The following is a 27,380-nucleotide window of genomic DNA, read 5'->3' as shown; positions in this document are numbered from 1 at the left end:
TACTAGAAACACCGAAGTCACTGAGTGATCAGTTTCTGTATTTTTTTCTGTTGTCCCGGGGTTGACAAGAAGAGATATGCAAGTGCTTGTGATTCCTAACACAGATGCCAAAAAGGGATATGATCCATCCCAGTCCACATTTCCCAGAAATGAAGAATGAGGTGGGGCACCCAAAAGATGGCCCCAGGCTCAACCAACCCAGAGAATATTCTCTGGTTAAGAAGAGAAGTGAAATTTGCAACCCAGAAGGGAAATCTCGCTGTGCAAGCAGTAGAATTGGGGGTGTAGACATTTGATGAAGTACACTTTTGTAAACCCCTTTTAGTCAGTACCGTTAGATAAACATCCTTTTCAATGATAAAACCCAAGTCATTTCTGGCCCTTTTCCTGGAAGAGCTTTTTGTTACTGTCAGGTTACAGGAACAGCAGTAAGAGGCCATATTCTGGGCATGGAGCCCAGGACTCGAAGGGAGGCTAGAGAACATCTGGTGTGCTTGATATATAGAAGCCAGAACTGCATGTGTGTGTTTGTGTGTGTTTGTTTCCTTCTATGCTGACTCATAGCATTGAAACCTCTGTGGAAACACCCCCACCCTTTTAGCTAGCCAGTTTGTACACACCCCTTTGGCTCCGCCTTGATTCAAGAGGAGGAAGGAAAACGAATTCAAGAGTTGCTCTCAAGCATCTAGAATTCTTTGCCTCCCACCTCTTGAGAAGAAGAATTAGTCCCAGCCCTGACTCAGTCCATTAAAAACTGGACTGTCCTCTTAGAGCACCAACTTTATTTCAGCTTTTGGATAAAATTTGAAGAAAAGAATTCACAAGTATTGTGGACTGTGTAGGAGTCAGGGACTGACAACTGGCAGTGAAAACAGAAAGATGGCAGACCTGAGGCCCAACATTCAAGCAGACCCTGAAATTGAGCTTTTCGTGAAGGTAAGTTTTCTAGCTATAGTAATAAAAGACAGAATATATTATTTCTTGACACTAGACTTCAGCTTCAAAAAAATCAACATTTGCACTAGCAATAAGAAATAATTTTTAATTGTATTTCTATTCTGAGTCCTAGAATGATGCCTTGGTGTTTAGTTGTTCTTAGATAACAATAGGCAAACATCTCATCTGGAGAAAGCAAGGAGAGGGTGGAAAGAATACTAGACTAGTTGATACAGCGACTAAATTGTATTCTTAGTGGCTAACCTGGACAAATCCTTCCCCCCATCTCAACTTTCATTTCTCTGTCTATATAATTAAGGATGCTGACTAAATGATCCTTAAGCGTTTTCCAGCTCTCACAATCTGTGTTTTATGAAATAGGTTTTGAGAGGCCTGAATGGGAGAACAAGTCCAACAATAGCCTGAGAGCCCCATTCCCACACATAGCCCAGACAGAGCTTTCTAAAATTCTCCCACAAAGGACAAACATCACAACAGGGCCACACAGACGCTATAGGAGAAAAAGCCAACAGTCTGTGTGCCTGTTATGTGAGGAGACGGCATTTTAGAATGCTATGCTTCCTCTTTATGGTTTGTCTTGGTATTTTTTTTTTGTCTTAACTTTTCAGAAAAGCCCTTTGGAAAACCCCTAAAGCAGGAGAAAGAAACATGTGTTTCTAAATTAGCTCATCAAGAAAAATAATTATGTAGGGGATATTCCAAGTGGAAATTACAGTTTCTTAAATCCCTGTTTATATTAACTATTTTTTCTCTATACTTTCATTGACTACTGGAAGTATTAAGGATGATAATAACAATAAATTCTCTTTTATTGTTGTCCAATTACAGTTTTCCCCATTTACCCCAATTACTCTCCCCTTCCATACCCACCCCCACCTCCCATATTTAATCCTCTCCTCCCCGTTGTCTTTGTCCATGGGTATTTTCAGGGATCATTTACATAGTTAGTTAATAACAACAAACTCTTATATCATGCCTGGTGTTTTTTAAACTATTTACATATGTTGTCTTATTTAGTGCTAACAATAACTTAGGAGATATAGTAGTAGTGGTAATAGCAGACCAGTAGTAATAGTGGTAGTAGTACTCATCATTGGAGTAATATTGTCCTCATCATCTGTAAATAAGTAAACTAAGACAACAGATTTTAAGTAACTTGCCTCTAAAACTATCTTTTCTTGATGGCATACACAGACATAAAAGAAGGTATGCTTATCAAATGTTATCTTAAACTTCAGTTAGCCAAAATAATATTTTTACAATTGTTAAAATATTTAACAACTGGTCACATATATACACCAAGGACATAATCAATCAGCCTTTTCAAAATTATAGGACAAAGATCTTGAATTCTTGAATCGCAAAGTAAACCAAATAAGTGTTTGCTGGACCATGGGGCATAGGAACTACTTCTCTTATCTCTGGATTCTAGCAAAACATGTGACTTCTCAGACATGATATAAATAAGCCTTAACTTTCTAACTGGCCTTTTACATCTAGCAATCCAAACTAGAGGTAACTAAAGTTTTTGTTTCATATGAACTGTAACTTTGTCCAAGATCACATAGCTAGTGAATGGCAGAGTTAGGATTCCAATCCTTTAAAATAGCTATGTCAAATATTAATCAATTGTTTTAAATTTGGAAAGCTTTTTTGAAAAACTTTTCAGAATTTCATAAGATGCAATCTTTAGATGTAAGCTTATATAATGATACTGATACAAATTAAATATTTTCTGGAAGAATCTTGAGTATCATCCAGTCCAGGTTTTTGTTTTGCTTTCTTTTGCTTTAAGATGTGTTACACAGATCTCTAGAAGTTTAATAGAAGACAATGAAAGAGATGCAGAAATTGAGAGAGATGAAAAATGTTAATGAGTAAATTAAGAATATTGCTCTTTACCAATGGTATCTCATTTATCAATAATGTGGTATTATTCTAAATGGGTCTGTGATTTCCCCAGTTACCTCTGGCTATAGCTTAAAACCCTACCACAACTTTTTCCCCAAGCCCTGATGGCATTCCTATAAGAGATTAAGCACTTTCCTATCATAATTAAGAAGTTATATCACACCACCTATGTGTTCCATGTAGTCCGTGAAACATTGCCTTTCAGCTCTGTATGATTTGGGCAAGATTTATATCCATGTAATAAAGCAACAAATAACAAGTGTTGGAGAGGTAGTGGAGAAAAGGGAACCCTAGTGCACTGTTGGTGGGATTGCAGACTGGTACAATCACTGTGGAAAACAGTATGGAATTTCCTCAGAAAACTAAAATCAAAAGATTTTCTAACACATTTTATCTTGTCTAAATGCAGAGATTTTCTTATTGGTTTGTTGTTCATTGTTAAATGAAGATTTTGTGTTTTCTACCAAACACCTTAAAATTAAATTGTAGTAGGTCTGTATATAACATTATAGCATGTAACATTTGGGCCAAAATTCTGAATGTAATATTTTGTCAAAACATTTTGTCTATGTGGGAAAGAAGAAAGAAATAATACTGTCCTCTGAATGTCCATACCATTTTCAAACTCTCTTAGAAATATTATAACAACTGATTAATAAAAAATACCAATGTTTACAGCAGCATTATTTACAATAGCCAAGTGCTGGAAACAGCCTAAGTGCCCATCAGTAAATGAGTGGACCAAAAAACTATGGTACATTTACACAATGGAATACTATGCAGCAGAAAGAAAGAAGGAATTCCTACCCTTTGTGACAGCATGGATGGAACTGGAGAGCATTATACTAAGTGAAATAAGCCAAGTAGTAAAAGAAAAATACCATATGATCTCACCTATAAGTGGACCCTAATCAAAAAACAAACAAGTGAGCAAAACAGAACCAGACACATGGAAATAAAGAACAAAGTGACAGTGACCAGAGGGGAGGGGTGAGGGGAGAAACGGGGAGAGAAGGGGAAGGGGCAAGCAAAGGAACAAGAATAGAAGATTCATGGGCATGGACAATGAGGGGGTTGACTGTGGGATTTGGGGGGACAGGGTTGGGGTGAGCAAGGGGGAGAAAGGTGGGACAACTGTAACTGAACAATAAAATAAAATACAGCAATTGTGTTTAAAAATCAAAATAAACAAACCACCCAAACAGAAACAGACTCACAGATACAGAGAACATTTTGACAGTTGCCAGATGGGTGGAGTTGGAGGATGGATAAAAAATGTGAAGGGATTAAGAAATACAAATTGGTTGTTACAGAACAGTCAACAGTTCCAACAAAACTATTAGATGAGAGAAAGCAGTGTTAAAGAGTGTGGGTTCTGGAGTGGACAGTACTGGATTTACTACATGAAAAGAGTACATAACGTTATCAATTGTCTAGATGTGTGTACTTGAGCAAGTCAGCTTCTGTGAGTCTCAATTTCCTCATCTGTAAAACACAAGTAATAACAAAACCTACCTCACAGGATTATCTTTAATGTGGGGATAAAATGAAACAAATATGTAAAATACAGTAGTTGTTAACATAGTTAACACTTAATAAATGTCAAATATTGTGGCTATTATTATTTTTTTATGTTTAGAAACTTAGATCATAAACACAAAGAGAAATAAGTTGTTTTGCTGAAAGACAACATCCTGTCTTTGCCAGCTACAGACACTTATGAGGGAAATAATTCATCAATCATGCTGGGAAATTCACATCCTAAAATTTTATGTGATGGCAGTTTATTATTTTTTTCTAAAGATTTTATTTATTTTACTTTTAGACAGAGGGGAAAGGAGGGAGAAAGACAGGGAGAAAAACATCAACGGGTGGCCACCTACCGCATACCCACTACTGGGGACCTGGCCTGCAACCCAAGCGTGTGCCCCAACTGGGAATCGAACCAGCCACCCTTTGGTTCACAGGTTGGCCCTCAATCCACTGAGCCACACCAGCCAGAGCAATCTGATGGCACTTTAAATCAGCATATTATAAGCAGAAAAAAAAATGACAGTTTTCTTCTAAAACCGTACTGCATTTCCTTCGTACCTCACTGTTTGCCTTTCTTTTTGCCAAAGGTGATCCACCCTTCCTGATGTATCTATTATCAGAGTCCATTTTTCTTCCTGCCCCCCCGCAACCCTAATCATGTTTCTTTCCACTCACTAACTCCAATTCTGATTGCATCCTTAGTCTGATTTCTATTACAAAAGAAATGCAGCTGCCAAGGTTGGTTGCCACTTCACATACCTCTTCGCTCCATGACATCACAAAAAGCAGTAATAAGCATGATTTTTTCTGTTGCACCCAGTGTCAGGGAAAGGAAAATTTACCTAAAAATTAGAATTATGCCCATGGGTTCTTGGACCATAACATTACCAGTAGAAATGACCAGATCAAAACAGCTGTAAGATGAAATACCTTTTATTTCCTTCTACAAAGTGATGCAAAAGTTGAAAAATAGATTCAAGCGATGAGAGATGCTAATGGGTTGGACTTGAAAAACGAGCACCTAACAGTGTTGGACAGAGAGTAAGCATCAAATCAACGTTGAACGAATGAATGATTAAATGATGTAATAGTCATGGCAAATGAGAAACCTGAACTTATTTTGAGATATTTATTAGTGAAACTGACAAGAACTAGTAGTTGGATTCAATATTCAGAGTGAAGCAAAAGGGTTATTCCCGTTTCTAATTTGGTTAACTGGGTGGATGGTGTCTAGTCTGCTCAGGCTGCCATAACAAAATACCATAGCAAATCTTTCTTCCTCCCAGTTGTAGAGTCTGTATGTCCAAGATCAAGGTACCAGCATGGTCAGTTTCTGATGAGAACACTTTTCTTGGCTTATAGGTGCCTGGCTTCTGGCTGTATCCTTAAATAACAGAGAGGGAGGGAGGGAGGAAAGGAGAGAGAGATAGTTTTAGTTTCCTCTTTTTTAAATATATTTTATTGATTATGCTATAACAGTTGTCCCACTTCCCCCCCCTTTATTCCCCTCTGCCCTGCACACTTCCTCCCACCCACATTCCTCCCCCCCACTTTAGTTCATGTCTATTGGTCATATATATGTGCTTTGGCTTCTCCATTTCCTAAACTATTCTTAACCTTCCCCTGTCTATTTTCTACCTACCATTTATGCTGCTTATTCCCTGTACCTTTTCCCACTCTCCCTCTTCCCTCTCCCCGCTGATAACCCTCCATGTGATCTCCATTTTTGTGATTCTGTTCCCATTCTAGTTGTTTGCTTAGTTTGTTTTTGGTTTTGTTTTAGGTTCAGTTGTTCATAGTTGTGAGTTTGTTGTCATTTTACTGTTCATAGTTTTGATCTTCTTTTTCTTAGATAAGTCCCTTTAACATTTCGTATAATAAGGGCTTGGTGATGATGAACTCCTTTAACTTGACCTTATCTGGGAAGCACTTTCTCTGTCCTTCCATTCTAAGTGGTAGCTTTGTTGGATAGAGTCATCTTGGAGGTAGGTCCTTGCCTTTCATGATTTGGAATACTTCTTTCCAGCCCCTTCTTGCCTGTAAGGTTTCTTTTGAGAAATCAGCTGATAATCTTATGGGAACTCCTTTGTAGGTAACTGTCTCTTTTTATCTTGCTGCTTTTAAGATTCTCTCCTTATCTTTAATCTTGGGTAACTAAATGATGATGTGCCTTGGTGTGTGCTTCCTTGGGTCCAACTTGTTTGGGACTCTCTGAGCTTCCTGGACTTCCTGGAAGTCTATTTCCTTTGCCAGATTGGGGAAGTTCTCCTTCATTATTTTTCAAATAAGTTATCCATTTCTTGCTCTTCCTCTGTTCCTTCTGGCACCCCTATGATTCAGATGTTGGAATGTTTAAAGTTGTCCCAGAGGTTCCTAAGGCTGTCCTCATTTTTTTGAATTCTTGTTTCTTCATTCTGTTCTGGGTGAATGTTAATTTCTTCCTTCTGGCCCAAACTGTTGATTTGAGTTCCGGTTTCCTTTCCCTCACTGTTGGTTCCCTGTACATTTTCCTTTATTTCACTTTTCATAGCCTTCACCTTTTCCTCTATTTTGCGTCCATACTCAACCAATTCTGTGAGCATTCTAATTACCAGTGTTTTGAACTCTGCATCTGATACGTTGGCTATCTCTTCATCACTTAGTTGTATTTTTTTCTGGAGTTTTGATCTGTTCTTTCATTTGGGTCACTTTTTTTTGTCTGGACACGCCTGTTACATACAAGGGGTGGAGCCTTAGGTATTCACCAGGGTGGAGCAACCCACATCACTGTGTTGTGGTGCTGTATGTGGGGAAGGGGTCTGAGAGGGAACAACACTGCTTGCTTAGCTCTCTGTCGGCTTTCAGCCACTTCCACGGCTACCCACAAGCAAATTGGGCCATTCTGATGCTGATTCCTGGGTGGGTGTGTTTGTGTACATTCTAGGACCCTGTGGGTCTCTCCAGTGAACTCTCCTGTGAGGCTGGGAGTTTCTCCCACTGCCTCAACCCTCACAGGTTTTTTCAGTCAGAGGTTTTGAAGCTTTATTTCCCTGCACTGGAACCCTAGGTTGTGCCGTCTGTCTCACTCCACAGTTGTTTCTCCCGGTTTATCTGTATGCAAATGTGGGACTGCCAGCTCCACCAGCGGCTGCCTTGCCCTCCCTGATCCTCCATTTGCGGCCTTGCCATGAGTCCTCTCCACCTGGCTGCCCATCTCCACCCCTCCTACCTGTCTGGATGAATGTTTCTTCTTTAACTCCTTGGTTTTCAGACTTCCATACAGTTCAATTTTCAGGCAGTTCTGGTTGTTTCTTGTTTTTAAATTTGTTGTCCTTCTTTTGGTTGTGTGAGGAGGCACAGTGTGTCTACCTCCACCTCCATCTTGGCCAGAAGTCTGGTCTCTTCTTATTAAGGCATAATCCCATCATAAGAACTCCATCCTCATGACCTCATCTAAACATAATTAGTTCCCAAAGTCCTCATCTCCAAATACGATTACCTTGGATGTTACAGTTTCAACATATGAATGGGGGGAGGGTGTCATACCAGAGGACAGTGACTTTCACAGGCTTGGAAGCCCTAAACAAAAAGTAGGTCAGTGTATGAAGAACAGGGAAGAAATTTAGTGTGGGATATGTTTAGATTGAGGTGTCTAAAACCTAAATCTCCCATGAGGACACTACATCAGCTATAACCCTTTCAAGAAGTGGCTGTCTTTTCTTCCTCATTCCTCTTACCACTGCACCTGGACATGGAGTAGGTGTTCTTTAGATATCTTTATTCCTTATTCATATTTCCAGACCATTCTGCCACCCCTATCCAGAGAAATACCTAGGTTGAGTTTCAGAAAATCAGATTAAACCACCCACTTCCCCTCCTTGTTATAGTAGTCTTCCAAACCTCTGGTCACTCTCCCTTATTTTTTAAATATTTTAGCTCTTGGATCACTCCAAGATCCAAAAACTCTCCAAAACTATTCCTATCTTAATTCCTGGTGATTTTAATATCTACACAAATGGCCCTTCCAAAACTCTGTCCTGTCAGATCCATAACTTTCTCTCTTCTGATGATCTTGGTTCTTCACCATCTCCCAGGCACCCCATTCCATGTTCATACCCTTACCTTTGTCTTGGCAATGCCTGCAACTCCTTCACAATAATTTATTTGAGGGTTTTATGGTTCTGCTTTTTGAACTTTTCTATTTAAATATATTTTATTGAGGTATAATTTGCATTAAATAAGGTGCACTCATTTCAAGTGCATCCAATGACTTTTGACAAATATATATACACATGTAACCACCACCCCAATCAAAATATCACCTTTAAAGGTGATATCACCTCATAAAGTTCCCTTATGTCTCTTTGCAGTCAACCAATGCAGTCAATTTTCTTCACCCTACCACACTACATCCCTGCTAGGCAATCACTGATCTATTTTCTGTCAGGATAGATTGGTTTGTATTTTCTAAAATTTTCTATAGATTGAATCACACAGTATGTACTCTTTTTGTTGTCTGGCTTCTTTTACTCAGCATAATTATTTTGATATTTGCCCATATTGTGTGTATCAGTAGTTCATTTGTTTTATTGCTGAAGTATTTCCCTATATGGATGTGCCATATTTGTTTATCCATTAATGCACTGAAGGACATTTGGGTAGTTTCCGGTTTGGGGCTATTGTGAATAAATTTGCTATAAATATTCATGGACAAGTCCTTCTATGGCCATATGCTTTCATTTCTCTAGGGTAAGTACCTAGGATTAGAATTGCTGGATCATATGGTAGGTAACATTTTTAACTTTCATAAGCTCTTTATAAAGCAGTTGGACTATTTTCCACTCCCAACAACATAGTGTTAATTCCAGTTGCTCCACATTCCTACCAGTACTTGCTATGATCAGTCTTTTTAATTTCAGCTATTCTAATGTGTGTGTAATGTTAACTCATTGTGTGTTTAATTTGCATTTTCTTGATGACTAATGATGTTAAGCGTCTTTCCATGTCCTTATTTACCATCTGTATATGTTTTGTAAAGTGTTTAAATCTCTTGCTCATTTTTAATTCAGTAGCCCATTATTGAGTTATAAAATTTCTTTACTCATATCTTTGTACATTTACAAGGCAAGATGTTTTTCATTTTCTTAACAGTTCTTTTGAAAAACAGAAGATTTTGTCTTTGATGTAGGCTACTTTATTGAATTTTTCTCTTCTCTCCTTTACTCTCTTAATCCCAGCCACATTGACCTTCTTTTACTTCCTAATATAGGCCTGCTCAAACCTGTTGCAAGGCCTTTGGACATACAAATCCCTCTTTTAAAATACCCTCTTCATGACCATTCACCTACTTAATATTTACCTATCCTTTAAAATCAGTTAAAATGCCACTTGCTCAGGAAAGGCCTCCCTGACAGATCCCACATAAACTACATTTCTCTCTTACACCTTCTCATAACATGCATGCCCTTCCTTCAAAGAATTTATCTCAGTTTAAAACTGACAGTAACCAGAGGAGAGGAAGAAGAAGGCTAATGGGGGAAAATAGGGGAAGGACCATCAAGGAACATGTATAAAGACCACATGGACAGAGCCAAAGGGGGTAGATTTGAGGGTGGGAGGCAGGGATGAGTGGGGTGGGCATGTAGTGGGAGGAAAATGGGATAACTGTACTTGAACAATAAAAAATTAAAAATTAATTAAAAATTAAATTTAAAAAACTAGCCCTGCCTGGTGTGGCTCAGTGGATTGAGTGCCAGCCCATGAACCAGAGGATTGTTCAATTCCCAGTCAGGGCACATGCCTGCATTGCAGGCCAAAGTCCCTGGTTGAGGGCTCATGAAAGGCAACCACACATTGATGTTTCTCTGCCTCTCTTTCCCTCTCTCTAAAATTAAATAAATAAAATCTTTAAAATTTTCTTTTAAATCCGAGCATTAATTTGGGGGACTATTTTTATTTTAATATCTGTTTTTTACATATATAACATCTGGTCTATGCTAAACACATAATTATTTGTTCCGTGGATATTTATTGGGAGAGTAAATGAATGGATGAAGAATAGAGTCCACAAATAAACTCAAGTATATATAAAATTTCAAAGCCAAAAAGCATGTTGTTTTCAATCAGTGGGAAACAGGTGGGTTTTTAATGAATGCTATTAAGACAACTATTAATTATTTGTAAAAAAAAATTTAAAATATTAAAGCCGGAATCTCAATACACTTCTTACACCAACATAAATTCCAAATAAGTGAAACAAATGCAAAAATTAAATCATAGAGGTACTAGAAAAAAACATGAGAAGTTCTTTATAAAAAATCCAAATAACAAAGGAATTCTTTGTAATCTTGATAGATACATAATGGTTGTATAACCATATCAGGAAAAACGAGACTGCACAGAGGAAAAGAATAATGTATTTTATGTAAAATTTAAATTTACATGAGACATGCTTCCTAAAAATTATATGTAGTGTGTATCAAAAAAATTAATATCTTTAGTATACAAATAATTTTTCCAAATCAATAAAAGTCATCACCTTAATAGAAAAATGTAAAATTTTCATGAACAAACATTTTATAAAATAAGGAAATCAAATAGCCAATGAACATATGGAAAATACCTTTCAGGAAGGAAATTTGGCAGAATTTATCAAAATGAAAAATGCACATGCTTTTTACTCAGCATTGTCATTTTAAATATTAACTCCAGAAATATAATCTCAGAGATAGAACAATTTATACACCAAAAACTATTTCTTACTGAACTAGAGTAGCAAAAATTTTGGACTATCTGAAATGTCCATCGTAGGAAATGGTTATATATATATATATATATATATATATATATATATATATATATCCTAGTAATATGCACATATATTATTATATGATAATTATATATTATATAAGTATATATTGCCAGGATATATATCATATTAGTATATGTTATATAATTATATACATATATAATTTATTATTATGTAGTCATCACACTTGTAATTTTACATAGAATAAGATTATTTGATTCATTATCTCTCTCTACCCACAAATGGTAGAATCCATGAGATTAAGGACTTTTAACTTTATGTCTAGCAACTAGCTCATTTCCCAGGAGGCACTCAATACATACTTGTTGAGAAAATGAATGAATGAGGCCTTTCTTTATCTTAATAGGCTGGAAGTGATGGGGAGAGTATTGGAAACTGTCCTTTTTGTCAACGCCTTTTCATGATCCTCTGGCTTAAAGGAGTTAAATTCAATGTGACTACTGTTGACATGACCAGGTAAGAGAAATCAGGACAGATTTCATTGTAAGGATTGAAGTCAATAAATACCAGTACAATGTTTGTGTTTGTATGATGTGTGCCTTATCTACAGGCCTAACTGCTTATTTTTAAAAATCATAGAAAACCTGAGGAGTTGAAGGACTTAGCTCCAGGTGCCAATCCTCCCTTCCTGTTGTATAACAAGGAATTGAAAACAGACTTCATTAAAATCGAGGAATTTCTAGAGCAGACACTGGCTCCTCCAAGGTATGCATTTTACAGGATATTGTTGTTCCTAAGACAACTTATTTTATTGGCCAATTTATCACATATTGAAGATTCTTACTTCTAAACATTTAGCTCCATTTCAATGTCAGACCTCCCTTTTGTTATCTTTCTAGAAAAATTTGCAAAAATGCCCCTTGATCACTCCATATATGATTAGAAAACTTTACTACAGAATTATTTATTTAATATATATAAAACTATTGAAACTATATAAAATATAGGTAGTATATTAAGAAAGGACAAAGGACAGACTTGGAAACCTAGGAAAGGCAGGTAAATTTGGGCCCTGTTTAATTTCAGCCTCAGTATCTCAACTATATGAAGTTTTGGGACATTTATAATGATAAAAATCAGACTTCTTTTAAGATTTTTAATTTTTTAAATTTTATTTTTAGAGAGAGGGGAAGGGAGGGAGGGTGGAAGAGAGGGAAAGAAACATCAATGTGTGGTTGCCTCTCACGCCCCCTACTGGGGACATGGCCTGCAACCCAGGCATGTGCCCTTACAGAATTGACCAGGGAACTGTTTGGTTCACAGCCGGGCACTCAATCCACTGAGCCACACCAGCCAGAACAATCTGATGGCACTTTAGATCAGCATATTATAAACAGAAAAAAAACTACAGTTTTCCTGTAAAACTGTACTGCATTTCCTCCGTACCTCACTCTTTTGCTTTTCTTTTTGCCAAAGGTGATCCATCCTTCCTGCTGTACCTATTATCGGAGTCCATTTTTCTTTACTCATAGATAGAGAGCAGGCTGACAGCTCTGGGTTGGGGGGATTAGCGGGTAGAGGGATTGAGCAAAAAAGAAAAAGGACTCATGGACATGGAGAACAGTGTGGTGATTGTGGGTTTGGGGGGCTGGAAGAGGGTATAAGGGAGATAAATAGTAACAGAAAAAATACAATAAAAATAAAATGTATAACCATAAAAAAAGAAAGCAGAAAATAACAAGTGCTGACAAGGATGTGGAAAATTAGAATTCTCATACACTGCTGGTGTGAATGCAGCCACTGTGGAAAAGATTTTGATAGTTACTCAAAACATTCAACATAGAATTACCATATGGCCCAGCAATTTCACTCCTATGTATATGCTGGAAAGAAATGAAAACAAGTATTTAAACAAACAAAAAAAGATGTACACAAATATTCATAGCAGCACTATTCACACTATCCAAAAGGTGAAAACAACACAAATGTCTGACAACTGATTATTGGCTAAATTTGATTATTGGATTTTTGAATAAACAAAATGTGGTACATCCATATAGTGAAATATTATTCACCCAAACAAGGAATAGAATACTAATACATACTAGAATATGGATGAACCTTGAATGAGTGAAAGAAACGAAACACAAAAAATGCATATTGTATGATTCCATTCATATGAAATGTCCAGAATAAGCAATTCAGCCACGACAGAAAGATTAGTTGTTCCAGAGACTAGGAGGAGGAGTGAATGGGGAGTAACTGCTTAATGGGAATACAGTTTCCTTTTTGTGTGATGAAAAAGTCCTGGAACTAAATAGAGGTGACGGTTGCACGATATTGTGGCTATACTAAAAGCCACTGAATTGTACACTTTAAAATAGTTTAAATGATGAGTTTTATGTTATGTCAATTTCACCTCAATTTAAAAAACTATCCTGGCTGGTGTGGTTCAGTGGATTGAGTGCCAGCCTACAAACCAAAAGGTCGCTGGTTCGATTCCCAGTCAGGGCACATGCCTGGGTTGCGGGCCAGGTCCCCAGTACGGGGCATGTGAGAGGCAACCACACATTGATATTTCTCTCCCTCTCTTTCTCCCTCCCTTCCTCTCTCTCTAAAAAATAAATAAAATCTTTAAATAAACTAGTAGGCCTTTCATTAGAATTTCATTAAATTTATATTACTGCTCAAAGAAATTTTGTTTTTATCAGAGAACATGGTTTGTGTACTTGGGTACCATCTTATGTTCTCTTTTAAGTTAAGATATATTGGTCACAAAACATTGTGTAAGTTTAAGGTGTACAACATGTTGATTTGATATGTTTATATGTCGCAATATGGTTATCACCATAGCATTAGCTGACACCTCTATCACACCATATAATTATCACTTTTTCATCTGGTGAGAACAGTTAAGATCTAGTCTCTTAGCAGCTTGAAGTTTATGACACAGTATTGTTCCCTATAATCACAATGCTGTGGATTAGATTTCCAGGACTTATTTATCTACTGCTTTGCCCTTAGACAAATCTCCCCAATCCCTCCCCACAACTTCTGTTAACTACCATTCTACTCTCCATATTTTTAAGTTTGGCTTTTCTAGATTCCACAGATATGTGAGCACATACAATATTTTTCTTTGTCTGACTTATCTCATCTAACGTAATGCCCTCATGGTCCATCTATGTTGGCACAAATGACAGGATTTCCTTCTTTCTTGTGGCTGAATAATTTTATATCTATACTACATCTTCTTTGTATATCTATCTGCTGCTGGACACTTAGGAACCTAAGTGGCTGTCTTTGTTCTTTGATGAGATTTTATTTTGTTTTGTTTTTTCATATTGGTTCTATACCTTTATATTAAATTATCTCTAAATATTTTATTCTTTTCTCACTATTGTAAATGGGATATACTATGAATATCCATCTCTATCTGGTTATTACTAGCATAGAAAAGTTATTTTTTAAATGTTTGATTTGTATATAGTTAGTCGTTTTACCAAAATAAGTCATTAATTCTAGTAATTTTTTTCCTATAGTTTCTTGGGTTTTCTAGGTATACAGTTATCTTGTTGCTTCTCTTCTAGTAATCATGCTGATTGTTTTAAAATAGTGTCTTCTTCCACTTGCTAGAATATCAAAAACAGTATCAGCTATAATAGCAATTTTAGTCATTTCTGTCTTGTTCTTGAATTTAATGTGAAGGGTTTTAGAATCATTATTTAGAATGATTTTTTTTCTTGTCATAGTGGATAGTACATTCGATACAATGTTGAAGAATACTAGTGATAATGATTATCCTTGTGCTTTACTGGTTTTAAAGAAAATAGTTCTCCCCTGGCTGGTGTGGCTCAGTGGATTGAACACTGGCCTGCAAACCAAAGGGTCACCAGTTCGATTCCCAGTCAGGACGCATGCCTGGGTTGCTAGCCAGGTTCCCACTATGGGGCGCACAAGTGGCAATGACACATTGATGTTTCTCTCCCTCTCTTTCTTCTTCCCTCCCCCTCTCTCTAAAAATAAATAAATAAAATCTTTTTTAAAAAGAAAAGAAAATAGTTCTAACATTTCACCTTATTTTTTCATTTTACTTTTTTAAATTTAAGGATAGTTGGTATACAATCTTGTACTTGTTATATTACTTTAAGGTTTACAATATAGTTATTTGTCATTTTTATACCTTACAATGTGACCACCCTGCTAATTCTAGTAATTATTTCTCACTGTGTAACCTTATCATAATATTATTCATTATATTCCCCTTCCTTTTTGTACCCATACCTCCATCCCATCTCTTCTGGTAACTATTCCTCTGGTCTCTGTTTCTATGGGTATGTTTTTGTTTGATTGTTTGCTTTGTTTTTTTTAGATTTCACATATAAGTGAAACCATAAGGTATTTTGTTTTTCTTTGCCTGACTTATTTCACTTAACATAATACCCTTTAGATTCACTCACGTTGACACAAATGGCAAAACACTAATTCAAAAAGATATACAGAGTGGGGCAAAAGTAGTTTTACAGCTGTGAGTATGGGAAACACAGAGTTTATTCTGGTATTATTATTTAGTAATTATTGTATAATTTTCTATATGAACAACTGTAAACCTACTTTTGTCCCATCTTGTGTGTACCCTATGTTCATTACAGTATTATTTACAGTAGTCAAGATATGGAACCAACCTAGATGTCCATAGATAGATGAATGGATGAAGATGTGATATATACACAATAAAATATTATGCAGGAATAAAAAGAATGAAATCTTGCCATTTGCAACAACACGGATGGATTGCCTTCTTTTTAAAAATATTTTCTCTTGTTTATTGAGGTAATACTGGCTAATAACACTATATAAGTTTCATACAAACAATTGTAAACCTACTTTTGCCCCACCCTATATGTACCACATCTTTTTTACCCAATCATCCAGCAAGCAACACTTAGGTTATTTTCATGGTTTGGCTGTTGGGAATAATGCTGCAATGAACAGAGGGGTATATATATCTTTACGAATAAGTGTTTTCAAATTATGGGGTTAGATACCCAGAAGAGGGATTGCTGTGTTATATGGTAATCTTATTCTTAATTTTTTTTAATTTTTATTGTTATTCAAGTACAGTCGTATGCCTTTTCTCCCCATCCCTCCACCCCACCCCAACTGAATCCACCTCCCTCCTCCACCTCCACCCTCCCCCTTGGTTTTGTCCATGTGTCCTCCATAGTAGTTCCTGTAATCCCCTCTTCCCACTGTCCCCCCCGCCCCCAGCTATTGTTAGATTGTTCTCAACTTCAATGTCTGTGGTTATATTTTGTTTGCTTTTTTCTTCTATTGATTATGTTCCAGTTAAAGGTGAGATCATATGGTATTTGTCCCTCACCTCCTGGCTTATTTCACTTAGCATAATGCTCTCCAGTTTCATCCATGCTGTCAAAAACTATGGTATATTTACACAATGGAATTCTATGCAGCAGAGAGAAAGAAGGAGCTTATACCCTTTATTCTTAATTTTTTAAAGGAACTTCCATACTGTTTTCCATAATGGCTACACCAATTTACATTCCCACCAGCAGTGAATGAGGGTTCCTTTTTCTCCACAACCTCTCCAACATGTGTTATTACATGTCTTATTGATATAGCCGTTCTAACAGGTGTAAGGTAATAATCTCATTGTGGTTTTGATTTGTCCTTCCCAAAAACATTTCATGACTTAATATATGCTTGCTGAAAGTTTTTGATGGATGACTTTTATCAAGTTAACAAAATTAATGAAGTTATTTAATCATTCAACAAATATTTACTGAATACTTACTAAGTATTAGGTACTACTCAAGGCACTTGGGACACATTAGTGAATAAAAAGGGCAAAAATTCTCTGGCCTAGTAGAACTTAAATTCTCATTGGGGAAGACAGTAAATAAGTGAGATAAAAAGCAAAATATAAACTATTTTAGATGATGATAAATACTAAGAAAAAAATAAGGCAAGGAAGGGAAGAGGACAAGAGAGAGGTTGCAATGTTAGATAGGGTGGCCAGAGAAAGGCCTCACATAAGAGGAGCTATCAGAAGAAAAAGACCTGAAAGAAGAGAGGAAGCAGATCTTGTGCATATTATAGAGGAAGGCACTCCATTTTAAGGGAAAATCAAGTGAAAGTGCCCTGGGGTGGGAGCTTGTTAGGCTTGTCTGAAAAACAGCAAAGTGGCCAGTGCTGAGTGAAGTGTGTGAGTTAGAGAAAAGGAGGAGATGAGATCAGAGGGGTGAGGCAGGGTAAAATCACATTAGTCCATGTAGACCTCTGTGAGGACTTGGGCTCTGAATCTGAATAACATGGGGAAATTGCAGGATATTGGGTAGGGGAGACAATATGGCTTATATTTTAACATGATTGTTCTCACAGCATGTGGAGAATAGTCTGGTAGTGTGGGAGACAAGCATAGGAATGGAGAAAATAGTCACGAACCTGTTGCAGAAATATAGCCTTTGGACCCAAAAGGCGTCAGTGGAGGTGGTGAAAAGTGGACAGATTCTGGGTACATTATGAAAGGTAAACTAGCTGGAGTTGCTGATAGATCAAAGGTGGGAATGGAGAGAAAGAGAGGAATCAAGGAAGATAACTGTTTGGCTTGACCATTTCTAGTTGCTAGTGAGGTGTTTTATGACGAGGAACTGATTTTCATTGAATATATTTTTTGCATCTGTTCATGATCATATAGTTTTCCTTATTTAATTTGTTAATATAATAAAATTATTACATATTTTTAAATATATTTATTGATTATGCTATTACAGTTGTCCCATTCCCCCCCACTCCACTCCATCCTGCCCACCCCCTCCCTCCCACATTCCCCCCTATAGTTCATGTCCATGGGTCATACTTATAAGTTCTTTGGCTTCTACATTTCCTACACTATTCTTACCCTCCCCCTGTCTATTTTCCACCTATCATCTATGCTACTTATTCTCTGTACCTTTCCCCCCCTCTCCCCCTCCCACTCCCCTATTGACAACCCTCCATGTGATCTCCTTCTCTATGGTTCTGTTCCTGTTCTAGTTGTTTGCCTAGTTTGCTCTTGTTTTTGTTTTAGGTGTGGTCGTTAATAACTGTGAGTTTGATGTCATTTTTACTGTTCCTATTTTTGATCTTCTTTTTCTTAGGTAACTCCCTTTAACATTTCATATAATAAGGGCTTGGTGAGGATGAACTTCTTTAACTTGACCTTATCTGAGAAGCACTTTATCTTCCCTTCCATTCTAAATGATAGCTTTGCTGGATACAGTAATCTTGGATGTAGGTCCTTGCGTTTAATCTTGGGTAATGTAATAATGATATGCCTTGGTGTGTTCCTCCTTGGGTCCAGCTTCTTTGGGGCTCTCTGAGCTTCCTGGACTTCCTGGAAGTCTGTTTCCTTTGCCAGATGAGGGAAGTTCTCCTTCATTATTTGTTCAAATAAGTTTTCAATTTTTTGTTCTTCCTCTTCTCCTTCTGGCACCCCTATAATTCGGATGTTGGAACGTTTCAAGGTGTCCTGGAGGTTCCTAAGCCTCTCCTCATTTTTCTGAATTCTTGTTGCTTCATTCTTTTCTGGTTGGATGTTTGTTTCTTCCTTCTGGTCCAAACCATTGATTTGAGTCCCAGTTTCCTTCGCATCACTATTGGTTCCCTGTACATTTTCCTTTGTTTCTCTTAGCATAGGCTTCATTTTTTCATCTAGTTTTCGACCAAATTCAACCAATTCTGTGAGCGTCCTTATTACCAGCGTTTTGAACTGTGCATCTGATAGGTTGGCTATCTGTTCGCTGCTTAGTTGAATTATTTCTGGAGCTTTGAAGTGTTCTGTCATTTGGGCCTTTTTTTTTTTTTTTTTTGTCTTGGCGCGTCTGTTACTTAAAGGGGCAGAGCTTTAGGTGTTCCCCCAGGCAAGGTAACGCTGGTCGTGCGCTGTGAGGCTGTACGCGGGGGAGGGGCCAAGAGGGAGCAATGGCACCTGCTCCACTCTCCACCGGATTTGAGTCACTCCCTCCGCTACCCACAATCAAATTGGGCCCCTCTGGTGCTGGTTCCCGAGTGCGTGGGTTTGTGCACGCCCTAGGCCCCTGTGGGTCTCTCCAAGGACCTCTCCTCTCCTGTGAGGCTGGGAGTTTCTCCTGCTGCTGCCCCAACCCCCACAGGCATTTTCAATCAGAGATTTGAGGCTTTATTTCCCCGAGCTGGAGCCCTGGATTGCGCGGTCTGCTTTGCTCCCCGCCGTTCGCCTGGTTTATTATGCACGAATGTGGGGCCACGGGGTGCTACCCGCCACACTGCCTGCCCCGTCCTCCGCCACTCTGAGTCCAGCCCTCTCGGTTTATCTGTGTGTGACTGTAGGGCCGCAGGGTCTGCCAATGGTCAGACTGCCTGCCCCGTTCGTCCCACAGTCCCCCAGTCCGGGTCCCGACAGGGCAACGCGAGTCCTCTCTGCTCCAGCTGCCCGTCTCTGCCCCTCCTACCGGTCTAGATAAATATTTATTTTTTATTTCCTTGGTGTTGGACTTCCTTGCCGTTCGATTTTCTGTCAGTTCTGGTTGTGTGAGGAGGCGCAGTGTGTCTACCTACACCGCCATCTTGGTTCTCCCCTTCATTTGTTTTGTAAGTTATAACTTGAAGCTATATGTTTTCCTACTACTTATCTTCAAAAATGTATTACCACATCTTATCCCAAACAGACTTTTAGGAGCAAGTATGGGGACCTAAGTACCATTGTAATCAATGTTTCTACAGGTAAATGAGCTTTGAATTCTAGACAGCTGGTTTCCCACTGAATTTAAGAAACTAAATTATTCTGAAATTAGGAAAATACATATTCCCAATGAGAAATTTCTCAGAACCTTTAGTTTCCAGCACAATTTTCCAAAACCTTCATTCTCACTATGCTGCAATCTAGGATACCTGGTCTCTGTCTCCTTATGTGTGAATGATAGTGCAGTGATGTTTCTTTTTAAGGTACCCCTGCTTGAGTCCCAAGAACAAGGAGTCCTTTGATGTGGGCTGTAACCTCTTTGCCAAGTTTTCTGCATACATAAAGAATACACAAAAGGAGGCAAATAAGCGTAAGATAACTTTCTTTAAATCCCTGTTTTTCTCACTTGCTCACTCTCACATTCTCACTCAGCTAAAACAGGATTTTCCTGAATACCATATTTTGCCATGTATAATGCATACTTTTTTGCACAAATGTTTTACGGAAAAATAAGAATGCGCATTATACATGGTAGTACCTGAAATACCTTGTATCTGTTCTTGTGTTTAGTAATTATTTGTTACATAAAGTTTCTTGTACCATAATATGTCCAAAAATAAATGTTAAAATTCCTTTATAATACAAAAAATGTATCTAAATATAAATAAATAAAAATTGAATTAAAAAATTAAAATGAAAGATTTTTTTCCTGACAGTTTTGGCAAAAAATGTGTGTATGCTTTATACACAACAAAATATGGTATGTAGTATATGTTGGTATCCTTCCTCTCCTTCTCTGCTCTCTTTTCTGAACTTCCTTTGCATGAAATTTTATTAGATTTAGAACTCAAGATTCAATATAAAAATTACCAATTCAGCTCAGTTAGAGCATTGGCATGCCAGGTGTAAACTGACTGCAGGACTGAATTTTTTAGATGCCCCCTCCCAACTTTCCTAGTCCTGAATGCCTTTAAGGTTTCTTAAACCATAGCACCTACAATTTCCCACAAACATTCTTGAAGTTTACTAACCTCTGAGTCATTACAGCTATTAGGCTCTGATTCCACTTTTTGACTTTTCTGTGTTGAATGATAACATATCAGTTTTTTAACTCTCCTGCCAATGCACCTCTTCAAGAAATGTCCAAAAATATTTCCACTCATCATTTGATTAAACATCTGACTCTGTCTTAACAGCTGGTAGTTAACTGTTTAGACTTTTAATAGCCAGTGTAGGAATGTGTATAGAGATGTCTAATTGTGTGAAAACCATATTGAGAATGTATTTAATTATGAACACAATACATTCATAAGTAACCCTATGACTTCATTGCCGCAGATTTTGAAAAATCACTGCTCAGAGAATTTAAGCGTCTGGACGACTACTTAAACACCCCAATTCTGGATGAAATTGATCCAGACAGTGCTGAGGAACTCACAGTTTCCAGAAGATTGTTCTTGGATGGGGATCAGCTGACACTGGCTGACTGCAGCTTGTTACCCAAGCTGAACATTATTAAAGTAAGTCTTTATAGGGTAGCCTGAATGGTTTGGTCTGGGCTTGGGAGGTACCATCATGAATCATGGTGACCATTCTGTGTGAGGTTGTTATACAACCGCTTTCTCATCATCATTATGCATAGTGTGTATCTCCTCTCTCTCCTCAGAGGAAAAATCTATGACCTCCTCTGGAAAGCAAAAAAACTTCTTGTTTCTTTCTTCCTGTATCAGGTAACCAGTTTCCACTGTCTTGTCTATAAAACAAGAATATTACCTATGTCAAAGAATTGTTGAGAAAATTAAATAAATTAGGACATATAAAATGCTTAAAACAGTGGATAAATAATGTGGGCTATTAATATTATTATGATAGTGTAATCATGAACAAATTTTTATTGAACAGAATTTATTCTATCTCAAGTCTTACACCGCATACAGAGAATACATCAAGAAATAAGACAAATTTGGGACCCTAAACACACATTTAGTCTAACAGGGAGATATATGCTCTTTTTCTGTGCTTTGTTCTTCTGAACATTCATAATTAAATACAGCCTAATATAAGTATGATTTCAAACATATAGCTTTCTCTACATTTGTACACAAAATATTAAAGTAGTAATTCCAAGATTCCTTAAGTTTCTTTTGTAGTAGTTTTTACGTGGATAACATGTACACAATGATCTTGACTTTTGAGATATGTTTCGACAGTCTAAGCATGCTATGATGCCTTTTACTACCAACTGCTTTTTCCAAAACCCTAGGTTGCTGCTAAGAAATACCGTGACTTTGACATTCCAGCAGAATTCTCAGGAGTCTGGCGCTATCTCCACAATGCTTATGCCCGTGAAGAATTTACTCACACATGTCCTGAAGACAAAGAAATTGAAAATACCTATGCAAGTGTGGCTAAGCAGTAGTTAAGACAATTCTTCCAGTAGAAAAAGCTCTCATATTAGAAATATTTTTGGAAATAAGAATATGGAAAATACTGTCTTCTCTCTCCAACTCTCTTATGAAAAAGAAAACAAACTATTTTCTGTATCTGGCCACTGTCTATTTTAAAGATCCTCATATTTTTGCTTAATTTTCTTATTTCCATGGCATAACCACTGCAACTATAACCACTGAAATCTTAAATGATATAGAAACTACCAAGATCTTTTGCTGTTTGATTTAATTCCTAGAATGCATCATGTATAAGCTCAACAGATGGCTGAAGTTACAAAGGACATAGGTAGAGCCATTTCAAACTGCTGCTTAGGAAAAAATTCCATCAAAATAATTAAAACAATTTAAAATTTTGTTTAATATGTGCATGAGTTCATTTCTGATATGAATAATGAAGTCAGAGAGTGAGCGTATCAGAGAGGCAAAACTTGAAAGAATGATTTTTTTTTTTTAAATCAGCTCTAGGAAGAGATCAAGACCAACTGGTCTTAGAATAGCATTCAACACTTAGAAATATGACTGCCTCTGTGTGGGGGGAGGGATAAGAGAGGGTCCAATGCAGCTGCCTGGCTTCTGGAGGCTTACCCAGCACTTGCCCTGTTTCCAGTCACTTCACCCACTTCTCATATGCAACTGGTGCCCTTCCAGCTGTTGCTCTGGTGCTGAATCCCAGAGTGTGTGGGTTTGCATATATTCTAAGTCTGTGTGGGCCCTTTAAGCAGGGTCTCCTGAAAATCCAGCAGTTTCTTCCACTGCCCCAATCTCTACTGGTTTTTACAGCTAGAAGTTATGGGGATTTATCTTCCTGGCCCTGGAACACTGGGCTGTGTGGTCTGGCCTAGGGTTGGGATTGCTCACCCCCAAAGTATCCCTCCTGATTTTTATGCACTATACGTGAATATGGGACTGCCTTTTCCACTGCCTCCACCACTGCCACCTCCCAAAAAGGACCACACCAACACATATCATAATTAAAATGCCAAAGGTTAAGGATAGAGAATCTTAAAAGCAGCAAGAGAAAAAGAGACAGTTACCTACAAAGGAGTTCCCATAACACTATCAGCCAATTTCTCAAAGGAAACTTTGCAGGCAAGAAGGGACAAGCAAGAAGCATTGAAGTTAAGAACAATCTAACAATAGCCAGGGGGGAGTGGGGAGGGGACAGTGAGGAGAGGGGATTACAGGAACTACTATAAAGGACACATGGACAAAATCAAGGGGGAGGGTGGAGGTGGGGGAGGGAGGTGGGTTCAGCTGGGGTGGGGTGGAGGGATGGGGAGAAAAGGCATACAACTGTAATTAAATAACAATAAATTTTTTTAAATGACACAAAAAAGAAGAATTCAAATTGATGAAAAGCAAGGACCCACAACCTAGATTACTCTATCCAGCAAAGCTACCATTTAGAATGAAAGGGCAGATAAAGTGCTTCTCAGGCAAGGTAAAGCTAAAGGAGTTCATCGTCACCAAGCCCTTATTACATGAAATGTTAAAGGGTCTTACTTAAGAAAAAGAATATCAAAACTATAAACATTAAAAGGGAAACAAATTCACAACTATAAAAAACTGAATCTATAAAAAACAAAGAAAACAACCAGAACAAGAACAGAATCATAGAATGGAGATCATTTGGAGGGTTATCAGCTGGGAGGGGGAAGGGGTGGAGAGGGGAAAGGTGCAGGGATTAAGAGGTACAAATTAGTAGGTACAGAAGAGACAGGGGTATGTTAAGAACAGTATAAGAAATGGAGTAGCCAAAGAACTTATACCCATGACCCATGGGCATGAAGTAAGGGAACAGGGAAGGAAGGTACCAGATGGAGGGGGGAAAATGGGGAAAACAGACAATTGTAATAGCATAAGCAATAAAATATATTTTTAAATATATGACTGCCTCATAGTCAGGGATGAGAATAAACCTTTCTGACTAGATTATATTGTTCTTAAATGAAGAAGTATTCATTATATAAAGCATAATAATTTTTAAAAGATCGGAAGCAAATATATGGCAAAATTGCAAAGTAAATCTTATTCAATAGAAATAAAAAGTAAACTAAGAAATCTGACTTACCAAAGGTCTTGTTGCTGTCTTTAAAAGGATAAGACACACTGTCCTTAGAGGATAATCACACAGCTTTCTACAGAATTGAAAATGTTTCATTGCTATATGTACTCAAGTTTACATGTTAAAATACAACCAAATGCCTCAAATCTGGAACAAAATCTGAACTTAACTCTTGGTCCTTCAAAGGAGAAACAAAGTTCAGTCTCAAAAAAGTAAGGCACAGTCTTATTATAGGCTTTGGGGGAAGAGTAGAGTTTAGATGAAATTTAAGTGAGGCAATGTTTAATAGGTTTAAAGAAAAGTAAAGCAGTGAATAAAATGTTAACAGTTTTGGGCATAGGAAGGGCTCATGTCCTTGGAAAATACAGAGTCAAGGTAAATGTATAATGTGGTATCTGCTCTTTGCTGTAAGACCCCTGATCTGAGAAATTGCACCTGAACTAGATGGTGGGGTTGTGTCTTCTCTGAATATCTCAGATCATTCTGTTCTCACTGATACAATTTCAAAGAGTAATTTTTTAAGACCTATGGTTTTTCAGTGAACTTTGACCTTGAAGCTGTATTTTATTGCCCATACCTTGACTCTGATCTTTGCATTAAAATAATTTGTTTTATTAAATTCATTGGTGAGATATTGGTTAATAAGATTATGTAGGTTTCAAGTGTACATTTCTTTGATACATGATCTGTATATTGCACTGTGTGCCCACCACCTGAAATCAAATCATCTTTTTGTAAAATACTTTATTTATTTATTTTTAGACTGAGGGGGAGGGAGAGAGAATGAGAGGGAGAGAAACATCAATGAGTGGTTGCCTCTCACTTGCCCCCCACTGGGGACTTGGCCTGCAACGCAGGCATGTGCCCTGACTGGGAATCAAACCAGCGACCCTTTGGTTCTCAGGCCAGTACTCGATCCACTGAGCCACACAAGCCAGGGCTCAAATCATCTTTTCTCACCATATATGGTCCCTCTTTACCTTTTACTATGCTCTACCCCCCTCCGTCTGGTAACCACTATACTGTTGTCTGTATCTATGAGCTTCAGTTTTTTATCCCACATATGAATGAAATCATATGGTTCTTAGCTTTTTCTGACATATTTTGCTCAACATGATATTCTCAAAGTCCATCCATGTTGTTGCAAATGGCAGTATTTCATCTTTTCTGATGGCTGAGTAGTATTCCATAGTATATATGCACCACATCTTCTTTTTTTTTAAATATCCCTTTTTATTTCTTTTTTTAAATTTTTATTGTTATTCAATTACAGTTGTATGACTTTTCTCCCCATCCTTCCACCCCACCCCAGCTGAACCCACCTCCCTCCCCCACCTCCCCCCTCCCCCCCAATTTTGTCCATGTGTCCTTTATAATAGTTCCTGCAATCCCCTCTTTCCACTGTCCCCACCCCACTCCCCCCTGGCCACTGCTAGACTGTTCCCAACCTCAATGTCTCTGGTTGTATTTTGTTTGCTTTTTTCTTCTAGTGATTATGTTCCAGTTAAGGGTGAGATCATATGGTATTTGTCCTTCACCGCCTGGCTTATTTCACTTAGCATAATGCTCTCCAGTTCCATCCATGCTGTTGCAAAGGGTATAAGCTCCTTCTTTCTCTCTGCTGCGTAGAATTCCCTTGTGTAAATGTACCATAGCTTTTGGATCCATTCGTTTGCTGATGGGCACTTAGGTTGCTTCCAGTACTTGGCTATTGTAAATTGTGCTGCTATGAACATTGGGGTGCATAGGTTCTTTTGGATTGGTGTTTCAGGGTTCTTAGGGTATAATCCCAGCAGCAGAATTGCTGGGTCAAAGGGCAGTTCCATTTTTAGTTTTCTGAGGAAATTCCATACTGTTTTCCACAGTGGCCTCACCAGTCTGCATTCCCACCAACAGTGCACTAGGGTTCCCTTTTCTCCGCATTCTCTACAACATTTGTTTGTGGATTTGTTTATGTTGGCCACTCTGACTGGTGTGAGATGGTACCTCATTGTGGTTTTAATTTGCATCTCTCTGATGGCTAGTGATGCTGAGCATCTTTTCATATGTCTCTGGGCCCTCTGTATGTCTTCCTTGGAGAAGTGTCTGTTCAAGTCCTTTGCCCATTTTTTAATTGGGTTGTTTGTCTTCCTGGAGTGGAGTCGTGTGAGTTCTTTATATATTTTGGAGATCAGGCCCTTGTCTGAGGTATCATTGGCAAATATGTTTTCCCATACTGTTGGTTCTCTTTGTAATTTGGTTCTGTTTTCTTTAGCCATGCAGAAGCTTTTTATTTTGATGAGGTCCCATTTGTTTGTTCTTTCCTTTATGTCTCTTGCTTTAGGTGATGTGTCTGTGAGGATGTTGCTGCGCACCACATCTTCTTTATCCAGTCATCTATCAAAGGACACTTTGGTTGTTTCCATGTCTTGGACACTATGAATAATGCTGCAGTGAACATAAGTGTGCACATATCGTGTAAATGAAATAAGTCATATAACTCAACACCAAACAAACAATCCAATTTAAAAAATGGGCAGAGGACCTGAACAGATATTTCTCCCAAGAAGACATACAAATGGCCAACATATATATGAAAATATTCTCAACTTCACTATCTATTAGGGAAATGCAAATCAAAACTACAATGAGATAGCACCTCACATCAGTTAGAATGGCTGTTACCAATAAGACAAGTAATAACAAATGTTGGAGAGGTTGTGGAGAAAAAGGAACCCTCATTCACTACTGGTGGGAAGGTACCCTGGTACAGCCACTATGGAAAACAGTCTGGTGGCTCCTCAAAAAATTAAAAATAGAATTACCATATGACCCAGCAGTCTCTCTTCTGGGTATCTACCTGAAAAATTGGAAAGATCTATGATTTTAATGAACAAAGTTTCTTCAAAAACTTCTTACCCTGAAATTCATTAATAGAAGTTTTTATAGATTACACTATACTTAAAGTGTGTGCATGTCACGACAAAGCTCCAGCATATACCAAGATGGGCAGCT

General features: G+C 37.7%; 1 protein-coding gene across 1 annotated transcript; it reads left to right on the top strand.

The window, feature by feature from the left end:
• Nucleotides 1–639: 639 nt before the first annotated feature.
• On the top strand, nucleotides 640–22,679 carry CLIC2 (chloride intracellular channel 2). The gene is made up of 6 exons (XM_024564368.4): nucleotides 640–936; nucleotides 11,556–11,665; nucleotides 11,789–11,914; nucleotides 20,135–20,241; nucleotides 21,210–21,391; nucleotides 22,135–22,679. The coding sequence occupies exons 1-6, from the start codon at nucleotides 880–882 to the stop codon at nucleotides 22,288–22,290; spliced, it is 738 nt and encodes a 245-aa protein (XP_024420136.1). The 5' UTR covers nucleotides 640–879; the 3' UTR covers nucleotides 22,291–22,679.
• The last annotated feature ends 4,701 nt before the right edge of the window (nucleotides 22,680–27,380 follow it).

The sequence above is a fragment of the Desmodus rotundus genome, chromosome X (assembly GCF_022682495.2).
Source record: "Desmodus rotundus isolate HL8 chromosome X, HLdesRot8A.1, whole genome shotgun sequence".
Taxonomy (NCBI): domain Eukaryota; kingdom Metazoa; phylum Chordata; class Mammalia; order Chiroptera; family Phyllostomidae; genus Desmodus; species Desmodus rotundus.
This window is presented reverse-complemented; position numbering and strand designations above follow the sequence as displayed.